General features: G+C 38.1%; 1 protein-coding gene across 1 annotated transcript in view; it reads left to right on the top strand.

Moving 5' to 3' along the window:
- LOC139456366 (uncharacterized) overlaps positions 1-16,438 on the top strand; it is a 40,007-nt gene that overhangs the window by 5,222 nt on the left and 18,347 nt on the right. Inside the window, exons 13-32 of the mRNA XM_071238019.1 lie at positions 198-252; positions 697-840; positions 1,247-1,470; positions 1,622-1,752; positions 2,868-3,049; positions 3,395-3,540; positions 4,000-4,323; positions 4,694-4,836; positions 5,045-5,115; positions 5,328-5,482; positions 5,921-6,087; positions 7,358-7,526; positions 7,991-8,547; positions 8,776-9,038; positions 9,432-9,629; positions 9,886-10,089; positions 10,295-10,434; positions 11,026-11,185; positions 11,448-11,518; positions 15,901-16,058. Coding sequence (XP_071094120.1) covers positions 198-252; positions 697-840; positions 1,247-1,470; positions 1,622-1,752; positions 2,868-3,049; positions 3,395-3,540; positions 4,000-4,323; positions 4,694-4,836; positions 5,045-5,115; positions 5,328-5,482; positions 5,921-6,087; positions 7,358-7,526; positions 7,991-8,547; positions 8,776-9,038; positions 9,432-9,629; positions 9,886-10,089; positions 10,295-10,434; positions 11,026-11,185; positions 11,448-11,518; positions 15,901-16,058 — 3,662 coding nt within the window. The remainder of the gene's footprint in view (positions 1-197; positions 253-696; positions 841-1,246; positions 1,471-1,621; positions 1,753-2,867; positions 3,050-3,394; positions 3,541-3,999; positions 4,324-4,693; positions 4,837-5,044; positions 5,116-5,327; positions 5,483-5,920; positions 6,088-7,357; positions 7,527-7,990; positions 8,548-8,775; positions 9,039-9,431; positions 9,630-9,885; positions 10,090-10,294; positions 10,435-11,025; positions 11,186-11,447; positions 11,519-15,900; positions 16,059-16,438) is intronic.

Here is a 16,438-nt window from a genome sequence, read left to right as displayed (position 1 = left end):
CAAATAACAATGAGCTACAACGTCTGGAAAGTTTGTGAAGAAATAAAATATTAATAAAGCGCTAAACTAAACCAGATTCAATATAAACGTATCAAAACTTAAATATAAGAACATTTGTGTGATGTTATAGCACGCATATCTTTGATTGAATTAGAACATCTATTGATGCTGGTGAAGATAAAGATGTTTTGTTTCAGGAAACAGTAACATCCGTTAAACAACTCTGTTTCGATGGTGACTACGAACATATCCGTAAGTGTTCAAGTGTCTTTGCACATTCCTGAAGAAGGGAAACTTGAATAATGTAATCCAATCCAATGTTGTGCATCCTAAATACAGCAGTTGTATTGTCATATTGGTGAGACATTTTAGAAGAGGACCTTGAATTGTTTGATATATTAATGGCCTTTGAGGAAGGCACTTGTTCTTATCCTGTCTGGCGCTCAGAATTCAGAGCATAAAACAAAGACTGGCCTCCTCGGAGTACAATGAGTATTATATCTCGACGGGCTACAAGCATTAGTCCGGACTGATACAAACATCCACAGCGACCCAAGGGCTTGCACGTCGCCATTTGAATGAAATAGTCTCTTTAACCCCATCCCATCTTCTAAATCTTCCTAACGTACATCGTTCCTACTAAAGATTTGTTATTATGTAAAACTGGTGTAATCAATCATAATTACCTACCTTCAGCTACAGTTGAAATGACATTGACCCAGAAGCGAGCTTGTCTGACACTGGGAGCTCTGGCTAGATCGTTGTCCGATATGGGAAACAACACAGCTGCCGAGAATGTCCTGGAGAAGCTAGAGAATAAACTTGGCTTTTACAACCACAGTGAGTTTTAATTGAAATGACATGACACAATGATCTCTGCTTTGGCCACTTTCATCCTTTTGATCCAGCGTTGACAAGAACACAAATTGTTAACTAGAGGAGTAACCGATTCAGTTAACGAGTGTGCGTGTGCTATACTCAAATACAACATGTATTGCGGCATGGAGATGTTTTAGATAAAAAAACTTCACATCTAGTTTGTCTTTGATACGTTTACAATGGTATGTTCGTGTTATCATCAGCCTGGAAGTCTGTATTGTCAAGTGATTAGGACCAAATACTTTGCCATCAATAGCCTGGATATTGATAAAACAGAGACAAATAATTATTCAGTACCAAAACCTTATAATAATTGATTGTATCAAAATATACATTACACTTCATTAACACTTTGTACTGTTCTCAGCTCTCTCCTCCCCTATCTTGGACCGCAAAAAGCGATCAATCCACGACTTCGATTACGAGCAGCACCACCACATCGTGTCCAAGATGGTTCTTCTACACAGTCTTGGCAATGCTGGAATGCCAAGGTCTTTACGTCATATCCGGTCATATCTCCAACCTAACCTGGGTTCCCCAACATGGCGGAGGGCAGCAGCCAATAGTCTCCGCCAGTACACATGTAACGAGGTAAAGAACTTCATCCCTCGCCTTGCTAAAGCAGGATAGGAAATATATCGCACGTAAAAGTGTTATGACGGTAAGATAAACCAACATTTACCAATTAGACCCTTCAAGACCATAATACACTGTGTTACGAAACATTATTTCCTGTTATTAGAGTGCACTGCTGCTGTTTGACATCCTCGCCCACGAAGAGAATGAGAAGGTCCACAAGGAGGCCAGAGAAGTGTACCTGAAACATCCTCAACGACACCGCCTGACCAAAGACAAGGAGAATATTCTTTTGAGGTAGATTGAAGTAATGTGTACCTATGAAGATATGTATGCTACGACATCTCACGGATATCATATTGTGTTTATCCCCTGTATACACCTAGGAGGTAGATTGAAATAATGTGTACCTATGAAGATATGTATGCTACGACATCTCACGGATATCATATTGTGTTTATCCCCTGTATACACCTAGGATCCGAAATGATATCTATATACGTACATATGTAGATGTTAATCAATCAAATAACGATTGTTTTCATTTCTGTTCAAATGACTGAATAGAACATATCTGTGGAATTGAAAGTTGATACAGATGTTTATATTTGCCTCGTTTGTACTAAATAGCCATATTACTTTACCAGGGTTCGCTGGTCGAGTACGACTCCCATAATCACCTCAATCATGATGCTGATAAGATGCTGGTTACACCTAGCCCTACATTCAAGAATGCATTATGTTCGGTATATCTCAAGAAGTGTTCACTACAATAGTATGAAAACTATGTTCATATCATCCTTTGGTGGGGGCTTGCAAGTCGTAAGGTTTTGAGCGAGCTTCAGGAACCCAGCTTTTTGTATACTGGACAATCTCACTGCGTTTGTATAATATGTTTGTAAGATCTAGCGTCCTTAATTGAAGAAATAGAAGAAGATGATATAATGTATGTGATTGGCTGAAGTTGAGTGTCAATGCGTCAATAACCGTCTCATTATTTGCTAGAGACATGGGACTTTCCATTTTTGAAGTCGCAATCAATATGACATGAACTTATTGCAACTTAAGTGATATCATGAGATTGTGGAAATGCCTGTAGATTTCTCACCGTGTTAGCTAGAGACAATTACTTTCCATAATGGTATTGAGTTGAAGGAGGCATGCTTTTCACCAAATTGAAGGTAATGGTATCCCACTGAAAATGCGTCGTGGTATGTAGTTATTTGGGGTATCGTCTTAAAAAGGCGGTAAAATTAGCTGTTTCTGTTTTCACAACTATTTGCAAATACTTTTCTTGTTACATAATAAAAGTGACTCACCAACTACTTGGTTTTGCATCTTAATATTACTATATGATAGCGGCATGGAAGGTAAGGCTTCAGGTCTATGCTTGACGGTACTCATCTTCACAGCCACGACTACACCTACCATGCCGTGTCCCGTGTACGCCGTGAGGTCTTCCACGTCGACACAAGTGATGGTCTACGTCTCACCATTAAGATGCCAGGAATCGACTGGCACAAGACCTTTGGGAGCAGCAGCATAGGCGCAAGTCTTGGCCTGAAGATAATCAACATGCTTGACATGAAGCTGCGTATGTATTAGTCTTAGTTCCGCACCATTATTTATGTTGCTACGGCCTCCTTTCAACCAAATAGCTGTCAGGAAACACTTTCTGTTTATTTATATACAAAAGGGGAACTATTTATCGGGGATTTACTTTAAACATAAAGACAAACGTTACGACGGAGTGTTAAAAATGCTGGAAGAGGTGTCCATGAACATTATTTTGGCCGTGAAAGTAATTGATGCATGAATAATAGTCAATGAGAGTATCAATTTAACATAATCCATTATTATCATTTACACTAGCTGAGGAGAACATTTTTCTGATTCGTGTACAAGATTAAGAAAGTGTAATTTTATTGTTTTTGTTTAGATCCATTACACAGTTTCTTTAGCATCAACGTTGATGATGACGCGTGGGTGACAGCAAACATCGGCATAATTGGCAAACACGTGGACATCGTCAGGGCAAAGTTTTGTTATGCTGGCCACATAGAATACGACCTTAACGTTTTAAAGGTTGATATATATCCAATTAACAATATATGATCAGCAGATTATGAAAGTAAACGCACAGTGTACTACTCTTCTCATAAACGTTTGATAGCAGCCATATGGCATGCGTCTCTGATAGTACTCCCTTTTTGGCTTATGTGAACAAATACCGTTGTTGGCCTGTTTATCTGTCTAAAACACTTGTTGTTCCCTCTGAAAAGTCTATAAATGGAAATGTACGTGGAGTATAGGTGTCTTTGAATTGAGCACATGCAATTAATTTTTAACATGGCCGCCATGGAAACGCGTGATAAAACTATATACATATTGCGACTTATATCATCTGTATTTAGAACCTTTTTTTAACCAGTTAATCGATGTATCTCAACACAGCTTGTTGTCAACTGCAGTTATAACTGGTGGTAGGAAACACTTTCGCATACATTTAACAGGATAAAAAAGCACATATACATTCTCTTTCAGGATTTCAACATCAACCACTTCAAGGCGCTCCTTCAGAAGCTGGAGAATATATTCCACTCCATAGTAGATGGTATCAAAGACGCAATCGATATGTTTAAGAAGATCACCCAGCCAGGTTACATTAAAGGAATGCTGACAGAGATCATCAACTTTGTGAAGAGCCTCCCCAGCATAGTTGTCCAGTTTGTGGAAGACTTCGTGGACCTTGTGAAGAAAGTGGTCAATTTCCACACTGATCCCATCATGGAAAAGGTGAAACAGATCGCACAGAGGGTCAAGGCTTTTGCTGAGGAGATCAAACAGGACGCCTTGGAGTTCTACCACGTAAGCCCTTCACTCAAGGTTAAACTTGGCAGGCATTGGAATATTTTAATTAGCTGATGGTCGCATTCAGAATGGTGATAGATTTGATAGATTTGTATCATTTGCAAATGACTTGATATTTCTATAAAAATGTGTACATGTCACTCCCACATATATACGGCCTACGTCCTTACTCTTAATTAACATTCAATTTCCTTTCGTATCCCCTTTGCCTCTGGATATTTCGGGTAACAATTCGTTCCCAGCAACCTACCATAGATACACGTATTACTAAATATATAGGACCTGATTCCTATTGTTAGAGTTGCAATTCCCTGATGATAACCAGTATTCGGACGCGAAACATTCTACGTTATATTTGTTATTCCAGAGCCTTGCTGACCCTGTAGTGATAACGCTTCCCAAAGTTGGCAAGATGCTGAAAGAGGCTGGAGATGACATCATCACAATCTTCAAGGACTTCTTCAAGAGTCCAGCACAATCCTTCTCCAGAATTGGACAAGCTGTCATGAAGTATCAATTGAATTTTGTACCCATTTAGCAATTGGCAAGAATATATTAATGAACACATTCCGCCATTTTGGAAAGCAATGAGCATAAGGGGATTAAAATGTGTCCCCAGCGGATGAGGTTTTGGCAAATGTAAACAGATTTGTTTCCTACTTACAAGTCTAGTAATGACCTTGTCACTCTTCTTACTGAAAATGAATGTTTTCTTCAGGGTTCGCCTTGCTGTCACAATGGTAATAGATGCCAAGAATAAGATAGCTGACGCTTGCTCATTCTCTAAAGGTATTTAGACAAACATATAATAGTGTTTGAGACACAACATTGTAACTAAATATTGTAACGTGTTAACAGTAACATTTTATTTTTCTTGAAGCCTTATGCTTGAGCATGGGCAAATGCAATATATGTGGTGCTGGTAATTCTTAAACAAGATTGCATTTACTGTGGAACCTGTGATGTATGTTGAACACTTACATTATGTTTTTCTCTTTAAGGAACAAGCCCATTCTGGATGCATATCGGGGAAGGAGTGACACAAATAACAGATGACATCAAGGACTTGGTGGCCATGGTTATGGACAAGGTCAACACCATCATACATCCCCGATCATCAAGCTCGGATGGTACCAACGATGGCATCATGGGACCTGTTTGTATATTACTTACTTGCCAATGACTTTACATACATGTACCATCCTTGCAGGCATGGCTGCCAAAGCAGGGGGCTTTACTCATGTGATTTATTAACTCCTCTTGGCATATAATCTGACAACCATGACTTGATTTGATATGCATACATCAAAATGTGCAGTCAAACAATAATCGTGACACTATGTTTTTCTTAGTAAGGTATAGCTGTGCTCAGAAATGTTTGCCAAAAACGTTAAAATATACCTTGATGTACTAACACAAGGTTCCTAATTCCAAAACGTATATATTCTAGTCGCTATAGAGTTGAAACACTGCCGATTCAACCTTAAGTGTTTACTCACCCACTCACGTACTCACTCACTAACGCCAAGTGAAATCCGATTGACTGCTCAATATAGCTATGGAAGAACATGACACAACTAATACTTACTTTCAGTACAAGATGAAGACCTGGTTTCACAATGAGTCACAGGTTATGCTGTCAAACGTCACTTCAAGGATGTCAGGACTGAAGACCATGGCAGATCCTTTCTTCAAGGCATACAAAGACGTCATGGTTGTCGTCACTGGTGTAAAGACGGCATTTGAAACCGTGAAAACAGTGTAAGTATTTGACAGTTGCAGACACGATTACTGGAAGAGGCGGTAGAAAACGACATATATAATGTGTACGTAGTTAATTATAGCATATTTAATGCGGTTTTTTTCACTGGACGTATGTTCATAAAAGTATGAACGGCACATTTTGACGTTCACATGTTTTTCGTCCCTTCAAAAGATTTTCGTCATTATTTTGCCTTTCACCTCAAGTGGAATCTGATTCGGAATATACTTGTGACTGATTATTCTATCGCGTCGATGTTTTATATTCACGACACTGTATTCTAAGAATGTCAACATTGACGGACAAGCAAGCATGAATACAGAATCGTTTTTTCTGATCATGTATATACTTTAATCTTCAACTCAGTATTATTGCATACATTTGAATTCAGAGTGTTTGACTGCATTACAGTTAATGTACCTAGTGAACCAAAGGATGAAATGCACATCCAAACTATCGACTCGATAAGTGCCTAGACTGACAGTGACAGTCAAAAGCATTCTCCAGCAGGATAGGAATTATCTTTAGTATCTATTCGACATATCTTAACAATCGCATTTGAAAGATCGACCAATTGATCAATGATTATTTACATCTAATCGCCTCAGGTTCACTGACAACTTTGGAAAACTCCCCACGTTGATCATGTCGACTATTTTGACGCTCGCACTTTAAGTAATTACGACGCACTGTCGCTGTGGCTGACTTACTGGTGTATTCCTCAATATCTACTATTCTCATATAATGACGATTTTATTTAAATCTATTTGTTTCTTGCAAAAACACCAATAGATGTTACTCCAGAGCAAAGTGAGCATGTACGCGCTCATGTAATCGCTCGTTTTGAGGAATTATTTGTTTCTCCAATACAACTTGTTGCTCTATAGTCTTTCGTGTAAACATGAAATAACACGTACTAAACATGAAATTGTGTATACCTCCTTCTAGGTACAAAATAAGAATATAACGATTATAAGAATTGATTTCACTTTGTATTAATAATGCTAGTATTTGAACATAAATGCTGACAGCTACTTTGGTTAAGTAACTGTTTTTGTTGATTTTTTATAAACAGTTGACTATCCAGGTGAAATACAGTACCGTAGCACTATTTTACCATAGTGTTCTGATATTATGAGGACAAAAAAATATTGTGTTTCAATAAATGATTTGTGTTGCACCCGTTGAGACTTCTTGAGATTTAGTTCTGGCTGTTTTTCTATATCCGTAAGTGGCCATTAACGAAAGTCATTGGCTTGAAACTTTCAGTGTCAATGTGGGAAAGTCACTGGTTCAAAAGATATTTGGAAGCAAGTTCCACCGTCGGTTTCCAGCAGAGAGAAAATCCGGGTCCTGTACAGGCGCTGTCTGGCCTGCCACAGGTGGGGACAAGTATCCGACAATGGGCGTTGACGTCAGTGCTGACCCTGGACATATTGTAAGATCCATTCACTTCAAGTTGCAGATAGGGCAGTTCATAAAGATTGAGCATGTTTAATCTTGCAGTTCGAAAAGAATATAGATATCTCTGTTCATATTATAAGTGAAATATTCATTCCCAATTAAATATGTTAATATCAATCTGTTAATTTTTCACACGTGACACGTATATAAACTGTCTTAACCGAGGCTCTAAAAATAGGCTACAGAGCGGCGTCAACTCTCTCACATACATAAAGGTGACATTACAATATCCGGCTGTTTTAAAGCATTCATTGCCTTGCACACAAATTGATGATGACTTAATAGAATAAAACGACCCCAAATATCTAAAATACAGTTCTTTTCTAGCTAGAAACTCACTGGGGAATTAAAAATTGATGTTTGTTGTGTGTGTAGAATATGAATCTGATGTTCTAGAATATTCCTGAACTAAAACATGCATGTCTGTTTATTTTCCAGATTGTAAATCCTGTAGCAGGTAACGTCCAGTCAACAGGTGCTGACGAAATCACAATCACACCTACCGATGATAACTTCATGGAATACCAGGTCGTTATTAACAACGTCATTCCCAACAGTAACGTCACAGATTCGGGCTCTGTCATGGAAGCCGGCGACAACATCGGCACAGCAGAAGACATCAACTGCAATCCCAACTTTATACACGTTGCTCTTCGTGTCACAGAAACGGGAGAATGCGCTGACCCATCTAAATATCTGGATAGACTTTTGCCCATTCCACACTGGGTACAAGAATGCAATGAGCACACGTTCTACTACATTGGCAAGACATACGATGCCGACGGAACGACGGATGGAGCCCCCAAGGAAATTATTGAAAATTACATTGGTTCCCAGTTCTCAAAGATGCAGACTTCTGCTCATGTCGAGCCTGACCCCGCACCCCCTTTCAAACCTGAAGGAACAGATCATCCTAATGTCAAGGCTCTCGCAAACTCCTTCCAAAATCTCTTGTCGCCGCTGAAGAACTTTGGTCACATGTTGAAGTCTATCGCGTAGGTATACAATTATGGAGAGTGGAGTTAAATCTCAAATTTATTCTATAAATAATATTCACTGGATCCTAGAACGCATGAATATTCCTCAAAACTAAACTGTCCTAAACATATTCCGATCAATAGCTTTACCTGTTCAAAAAACAAACAATATATATGAAATATGATTTGTTGCTGAAATGTCAATGAAATGTAAATGTCAACATCACTCTTTTCCTCCTACAATAGGATTCCCAATATTGAGTCTGTCTTCAACATCAACACCATGACGGTATCAAAGCTCAAAGATATATTGAAGGCCAGGCTAGACATCGTGAAGAGAATAGACAACTTTGTTTCCGAGGTTGACCATTGTCTACACTCCAGGCCTGTGGAAGAACCAGTGTCTCTTTCTACCTTTAAACTGCGTAGTCTTCTCGCCTTGAGCAAAATACCTGTCATTGGAGATAAGATTGGAATGGTCAAATCTCTAGTAACGCATGGACTTGATGGTAATATTCATGTGTCTTGCCAATTCTTAGTAGATTGTGTATCCCTAAGGAAACATTTGATAATCCCCTGTAGGAAAGGATAAGCTTGGGTTGTTTTTTTAAGACCTCCCATTGATATTGACCGTGTGTGTCCAGTTCTTTTGGGATTCCATACGAGTATCCCCTTGTCATCATGTTGTCTTCTATCTATAATTCATAATAATAGTTTGATCATGATGCTGTGTTAAACAGTACATATAATATTATTTGATCTGTCTGATGTGTTACTGATCCATTTACTACTACCTGGCGAATATGGTCACGTAAATCATGAAACAAGAGAAATCCATAAAATTTATGTTATCCTAAAGTAATTACTTTTCTCATACTTCTAATGCTTCTTGTTCACCACAGCGTGTCCAAACCTGAAGTCAGGTCTAGCTTATGGCTTCGGCCATCTGTGTACCCCTGATCCCGACTGCCAAGGCATGTCCTGTGGTGTTGTGTTTCCATACTCACACTATCACAAGACTGTCAGGGTGTATATCAGGTCCTGTGGCTCCAGGTTACATCTTACATTCCCTGGTATGGCACGAGAGCATGATGCTAAAGGTATGCTAATTGATGATGACAGCACAAATATATAAATATACTTGATAACTCCATCGGATAAACATTGAATGAACGACATGGTACATGTCTTACATAAGTGTTTTAATTACTAAAGCATGACTGTATCAAGGATAGTTATTCATATACAAATATTTTAATTCAGAATTGAAATAATCAGCACAATTACAAAAGCTGATTACATTCTTCTCAGTAAACATGGTTTAACGTGCATGGTATAATGTTATATTTTTTCAAGATGGCCCCCAAATCATCGATCTGCCTCTCATAGACACCTTTGTGAAAAAATTCCACATCATCTTCCGACTGAACACTTTTGAAAATGGAGCAGACATGGTAGTGAGTCTAACAGGCGATCTATGTTCAACGGACTTCGGCTCTTGTCTTCCTATGGTGCAGATTCTGAACAGAACAAAGTTCAATAACCCCCTTTGTAACCCTGGTAAGTCTTAAATCTTATCCTGTCGACACATTAAAGATGCGACGTTTATATACGTGTAACGTTTTGTTCTATGCCCCCTAATGCTTTTTGACTAATGTTTGTTTTCACATGTAGGTCGAAATACGAGCATATGGAGAGTTAGATATAAATAATTTGTGTTTTGCATAATAACGTTCAGCATATGCGATGATATTTAATGTTATAGCTAGTACAAATGCCAGCACTGTGTCTAAAATCGAGTCTATGGGTATCCGACTGTGGATGTCGAAGATATCCCAATGTCATCTGGACATGCGAGAGGCAGGAGAGCTGCTCAACGACATTAGACAGGGCATCCTCAACGTGGTATGTAATGCCCTTCATTTTAAGGCTCCTGAAATTATCTTGGGAGCAAGGTTATTCGATGAAAGGTTGGGAAAATAGATAGGGGAGTTGGAAAAACGATGGGTTCTTCATAAATATACTGATGCTGTTGATATAGTCATCTTACCTCTGTGAGTACACTTAGAAGATGACTATAACCATATCTATACAATTATATAAATAACACTGTGTGGTGAGAGCGTGAACTTTTTTATATCTGCAAATGATTTCATCAAACCGGAAGCCTTAATAGCTTTGTTATCAAGGAAGCTAGAGGCATAGAACTTTGCATTTTAAGGTAGTACTGGAAAATACATACGTTCCCAGTCCGGAATTGACATCATTGCAAAGGATGTGAGACATATTCCTGCTGGAAATAAGTTGGTGGCATTCAGGACTGGCCCAAAGAACCATTCACAAGAGTGTGATTAATGGTTTCCTTTATTTGTATCACTACTTGGCCATTTATGCTATATGGAATCAGTACCGACAGACATTATAAACTGATTTTTACTGACGCTGTGAATTTTCTTTGAAAGTATTGTATCATATTGTCTTGTCTTACCTTTTAAGCTGTTTGATACTACGAAGAACCCCCTAGGAGCATTGCAACAGGAGTTCAAGGAGAAGAAAGATAGCTGCAGTCATAAAAAAATCCCAGTTAAACCCATGGATATGACATTTTTCTCATTCAATAATCGATTCATGGTTGGGCCAATTCCAATGATCCTAGGTACGCATTTGTTCATTATTATTTTTTGTATTCAAAATTTGTTCAAAATGTTAAATTGCCAAAAGAAATTTGCGGTCCTGAATTCGGTCTAGGTTTAAAGTTTTTCACAGATTCAAGTTGCTCTTTTTACATTCACAGAGATACATATATTGTTTTTCCCTGAAATGTGGATTTTTCAACATTTGCAACTTGTGTCTGCGGATGAGTAATGTTGACTCAACTGAACTAATACAGTAAACAAATGACGCAATCTATCATGCAGGATTTGGCGCTGGTGGGACAATTGGCGTAGAAGTTGAACTGGGAGTGTGTTTCATGAGCATGAGTTTGGAGGTAAGGTTCTTATTGTATACAAGTTTGTCTCTCTCTTCCTTGTTTAAAATCGCACTCAGCAAATTAAAGCTGTATGACGACGGTTTACAAATAATGGAATCTGGACCAGACAATCCAGTGATTGGCACCATGAGCCATTGGTTGGTTGGTTTGTTGTTTAAAGCCGCACTCAACAATATTCCAGCGGTCTTTAAATAATCGAATCTGGACCAGACAATCCAGTGATTAATATCATGAGCATCGATCCACGCAATTGGGATCAACCAAGTCAACGAGCCTGACCACCAGATCCCGTTAGTCGCCTTTTACGACAAGCATAGTCGCCTTTTACGGCAAGCATGGGTTGCTGAAGACGTATTCTATCCCGGAATCTCCACGGATCCCATGAGCATTGACGCACGCAACTGCCGTAAATGACATACCATGAACCATTTCACCAGATGTGACCACCGATTCGTATACAAGTCACATTTAACCCTCATGGTGCCTGGACGTCAGTCAGCCTGCAAACCGCTCAGTGCCGCACTGTGCTGACGTCGCGGTTACAAAATCGTATACATTGTATCAAAAGTGTCGCAACGTCTTTATTTCTTCACACAGTGTAACCAAATTGTATAACATGCAACTCGAGTTGATTGTCTTTCCAACAGTATCTAAAGTCACCAAATCCAAAAGATCTATGCACTGCCCAGCCATCGATAAATGTGCTGGTATTATTAGTTTCCTACTTTTCCACATTAATCGTAATATGGACGCACACGAATAAGGCAAGCAAAGTCAAGCAAGCGCCCTTGCGCCCAATGTAAATGACCAATAATTCATATCATTGGCAAGTACATGTCCTAACAGTGATAGACATATGATGTTTATGTTGAAGTACACATTCACTGAGAATGTTCCGTGAGTTATATTTACCGATAAAAAATCCCGATGAAATTGTGCGTGTTTTTGACGTCAAAACAAAATTGACAGAAGTGGTCGTGATTAATTCATACGCAGACTGTTTCAAAGATTATGTCACAAAACGAATGACAGTTTGGAATGTATATCTTGAAGAAATCCCGGTTACATCCATGTACGTTTCAATGACCGTGCTCTTTTATTTGTGATAAAAACAACTTGGGGGTAACTGACATCGTACATTTTCAAAGGACAAAATGTGAAAGATCGCTAAACAGCCCTAACAATACTCAAATTGACATCGCTCAATATCGGCCATCATTGTTATTTCTTAATAATTAACAATATTATACTTACGTAATACCACCCAAGAGTAAGTACATGTAGATTCAGATGATCATAGGTCAATGAAAGTAATGGAATTATTTGTCATAAAAGGAAAAATATATTCTTGGTATTGAGCTTCGAATATTTAACCAGCAAAATCTTTAATAAAAATGGTTTATTGTCTTTCCTTTTTTTTCTTAATTTTGGCCTAGCTAAACTAGCTTGGAGAGAAGATATACAAATTAAAATGGTAAAAAAAAAATTAGAATGCATTGATTTTTCTCTTAGACAAATATTTATTTTAAAAAAATAATCTATTTCATACTTAGGATTCAAAACAAAGTAGAATCTAATTACTACTATGTCAGTGGTCGAAGTATTTGATAATTTAGATATTTTTTTAGTGAAAAAAGACATATATAAAACATCAAAACGAAACCGCATTTACACTGAAAACGTTTTGTCTTTGAGAAATTGATTATCTATATATTGTGAGTAGATCTAATTTCTTTTACTGTGTATGTTATAAATTGAACAATTCGAAATTCCAATGGATGAAGCTAAAATATTAAAAATCCAGGTTGTTTAGATATTGGATCCATTTTGACAGCTTTCTCATTGTACTCAACTCAATGCACATTATTTTTGTTGTTGAAATATCAAGCCTTCAAACAGATATGAAAAGCACATGTCCGGCCACATACCAAAATTAGAAAACTGCGCCAAATATTCTAACACTGTTAGTCAAATGATAAGCGGTCTCATTCACTCGTCGCTCGCCGTAGACATTTTCCAATCGTGATGTACTAGACATGCTTTCTAGTTCAAAGAGAATATTGTTATTTGGAAAATAAAAAAAACACGTGTATCCATCATACTACCCAGCATTAGATCAGCTGTTTCATGTGACGTCATTCACGTCACAACACGCGAGGTCAAATCACGCGCACCTGTCCAGACGACAAATTCACAGCGGCGGGAAATCACCGACCGTCTATTAGCCTATCTGAATACAATTGCAGATTGTAACGAAATAAAATTAATTTTACTCATTGCTGACATTTCAGATGACATAACAAATAAGAGTTGAAGACTTGCAATAGATTATCGTACGTTAATCGAGAGTACAGTGTACATAAATGATTTGTAAATCTAATGTTTGAAAACGAGCTGTAATATGTTCCATTTTCTGAAGAGATTAGTAATGTGTATTTGATTATATATATGCATACATAATTCGTTATCAATTATCTTCTACAATCACAGCATGTACCATGTACATTAGACTCATGGAAAATACTATTTCAGCAAACCAATAACAGCACCATTATCACAGTTACAATGAAAGGAAAAACAAATCGAAATCTAACCTAACAGCACAGCGTATCCATAAGCGGTTAATCCAAATACAAAAAAGTATTGATGTCATCATTGTAGAAGTTATGTTGATGTTTTCAAAAGTTGCATTGCGTTTGTATCGCGTGTACCATCGACAGAAACGGGGGCCGAGCTACCACATGTGGAACCGACCTTGACACAATTTGTTTACAATATGGCGTCGACTCACGTTAGATGTCGTGGCCACACTTTTGAAATCTCCATTTGCGACAAAATGTGAAACAGTTAGGGCAAGTCACTGTCACGGTCGGGTTGTTCAAGCAATCACACATGACTCTTAGTCATTTCATATGAAAAAAGGAGCAGTTATTTATCTGAACGGGCGAGTATGTAGGACAACCGGTAAACAAGAAATCGCGGCACAGAAATGATGCGAACGTGCCCTGTCGATCACTTCGGGCTTGGCTATTCAATGTTTAGGTTTTGATCATGAACCTCCTGTCCATAAATATACACTGTACCAACTTAATATTAACGATTAAAGCTATCTTTCAATATCTTTGTTTTGAATATTTTCTGTAAATCAGCATCATAAACAAAAAGACAATCTGCACTGTCGGTTGGAATGTAGCGCCATGCTACATCGCCATGACACACAGTCAATAAACATATGCAATACTTGAACAAAAAACTTCCGTGGCCGATAAAACGTTAGTACTCTTACGCCAATTACTGTACAATGGGGACTAGTAAATCTTTCTGACCAGTCCGATCACATTTCTTTTTCAAATTGGCTGTCTGATATGTTAATAGTTACGTGTATGTGACATGGGTGCATAATAAAAAATTGCCTTCATTCGCAAAAAGTTCAACATGGCAGAAAAAAATCGAGAAGCGCGGTAACCACATTACTAATCTCGCCATATTTTGCAATCCGTAGCACTGCATAAAATATGGGTTACACGATATTAACGTTTGATGGTTATAAATTCTTTCAATGAATGTCATAAATGTAATGGAAATATACACTGTCGTTTTCTCATGTGTACCGACCATTCCGCCATTACCGATAGTCGATAAAAATATACAAAACGTGTAAACAAACTTGTTCATAAAGGAGTGAACAGAATTGTATTTACGTGAATAAGTATACAGTTGGGAAAAATATGGCTTTCTGACCACTCAGATCATATTTTTTCTTATGAACAAGGATTTTGTCTGAAAATATTTACGTGTTTGTGACATGGGTGCATAATCAAAATTCGCCGTCATTCGCTTGGTGTTCAAACATGGCAGAAAAAGGCCGAGAAGAGCGGTAGCCACTTTACTAATCTCGCCATATTTCGCAATCCGTAGCATTGTATAAAGTATGAGTTACACGATGTTAAAGCTAAGATGATTGGGGTGATGATGGTTATAGTTTTGACTTTGCGCACTCAGTGTTAAATATCAAAATTCACAGTTTAAAAGGGCATTTTCTCGGGACCATATATGGTCCCCTGGCACTATGCGGGTGTGAAAAGTGAGGGACCATATATGGTCCCGTGGCACCAAGAGGGTTAAGCCATCATCGTATATCTTGTTCCTTAAGCGTTGCTCGGTTACCCTCTGTATGAACAATCGTACTAATATGTTATGAAAAGTATATTGAAATAAATTTATAGTAACTTATTTTCATATTATGTTATTCAGCGCTCTCAAACACGAGGTAAAAAAGTTATAGTTCGGGCAAATCAAGATAGGTAGCAGTTATTAGTGTAAGTATTATATCTTAAAATGGATTTACCATCAAGATGGTCACATGCAATATTTTCCAGGGGAAACTAACTCCCAGCGCTTCCATCAAAGTTTGGGGCAGTCTGGGTGTGGACATAGGATTCGCTTATGGAGGAATCACACTAACAGGCTACATCATGCAGACCAAGTTTCCAGTGACTGGCACGTTAGGGTTTGCAAAATTCCCACTGGATGTGACGTAAGATATTATTCATAATTCATCTTTGAGTAACACAATTATCTTTGAATGTAAATAGCCAGAATACTCCTCAAAACATGACAATATATGAATGTTAATCACCTTGATTACAACATATGAAATCAATCATCAATGATACCATAAACTCACTCAATTACTCACTACCTCACCCACTCAATCACTCTCTTAACTATCTATCTCTCTCTCCCTCTCCCTCCCCCCCCCCCCCCCCCCCCCCCCAAACACACAACTGGCTATTACACGCCATTATGGTCATAGATTACAAATATATGCATATCATTTCAGTCCGCCATGTCTATCCTGTCTGACTAGTTATCAAAACTACTACACCTGTCCTTATTTATTTGACCAACATAATT

This window comes from Haliotis cracherodii, unplaced genomic scaffold (assembly GCF_022045235.1).
Source record: "Haliotis cracherodii isolate W230 unplaced genomic scaffold, xgHalCrac1.p SCAF_11, whole genome shotgun sequence".
NCBI lineage: Eukaryota > Metazoa > Mollusca > Gastropoda > Lepetellida > Haliotidae > Haliotis > Haliotis cracherodii.
Note: the sequence above shows the minus strand (reverse complement) of the source record. Positions and strands in the feature narration are given on the sequence as shown.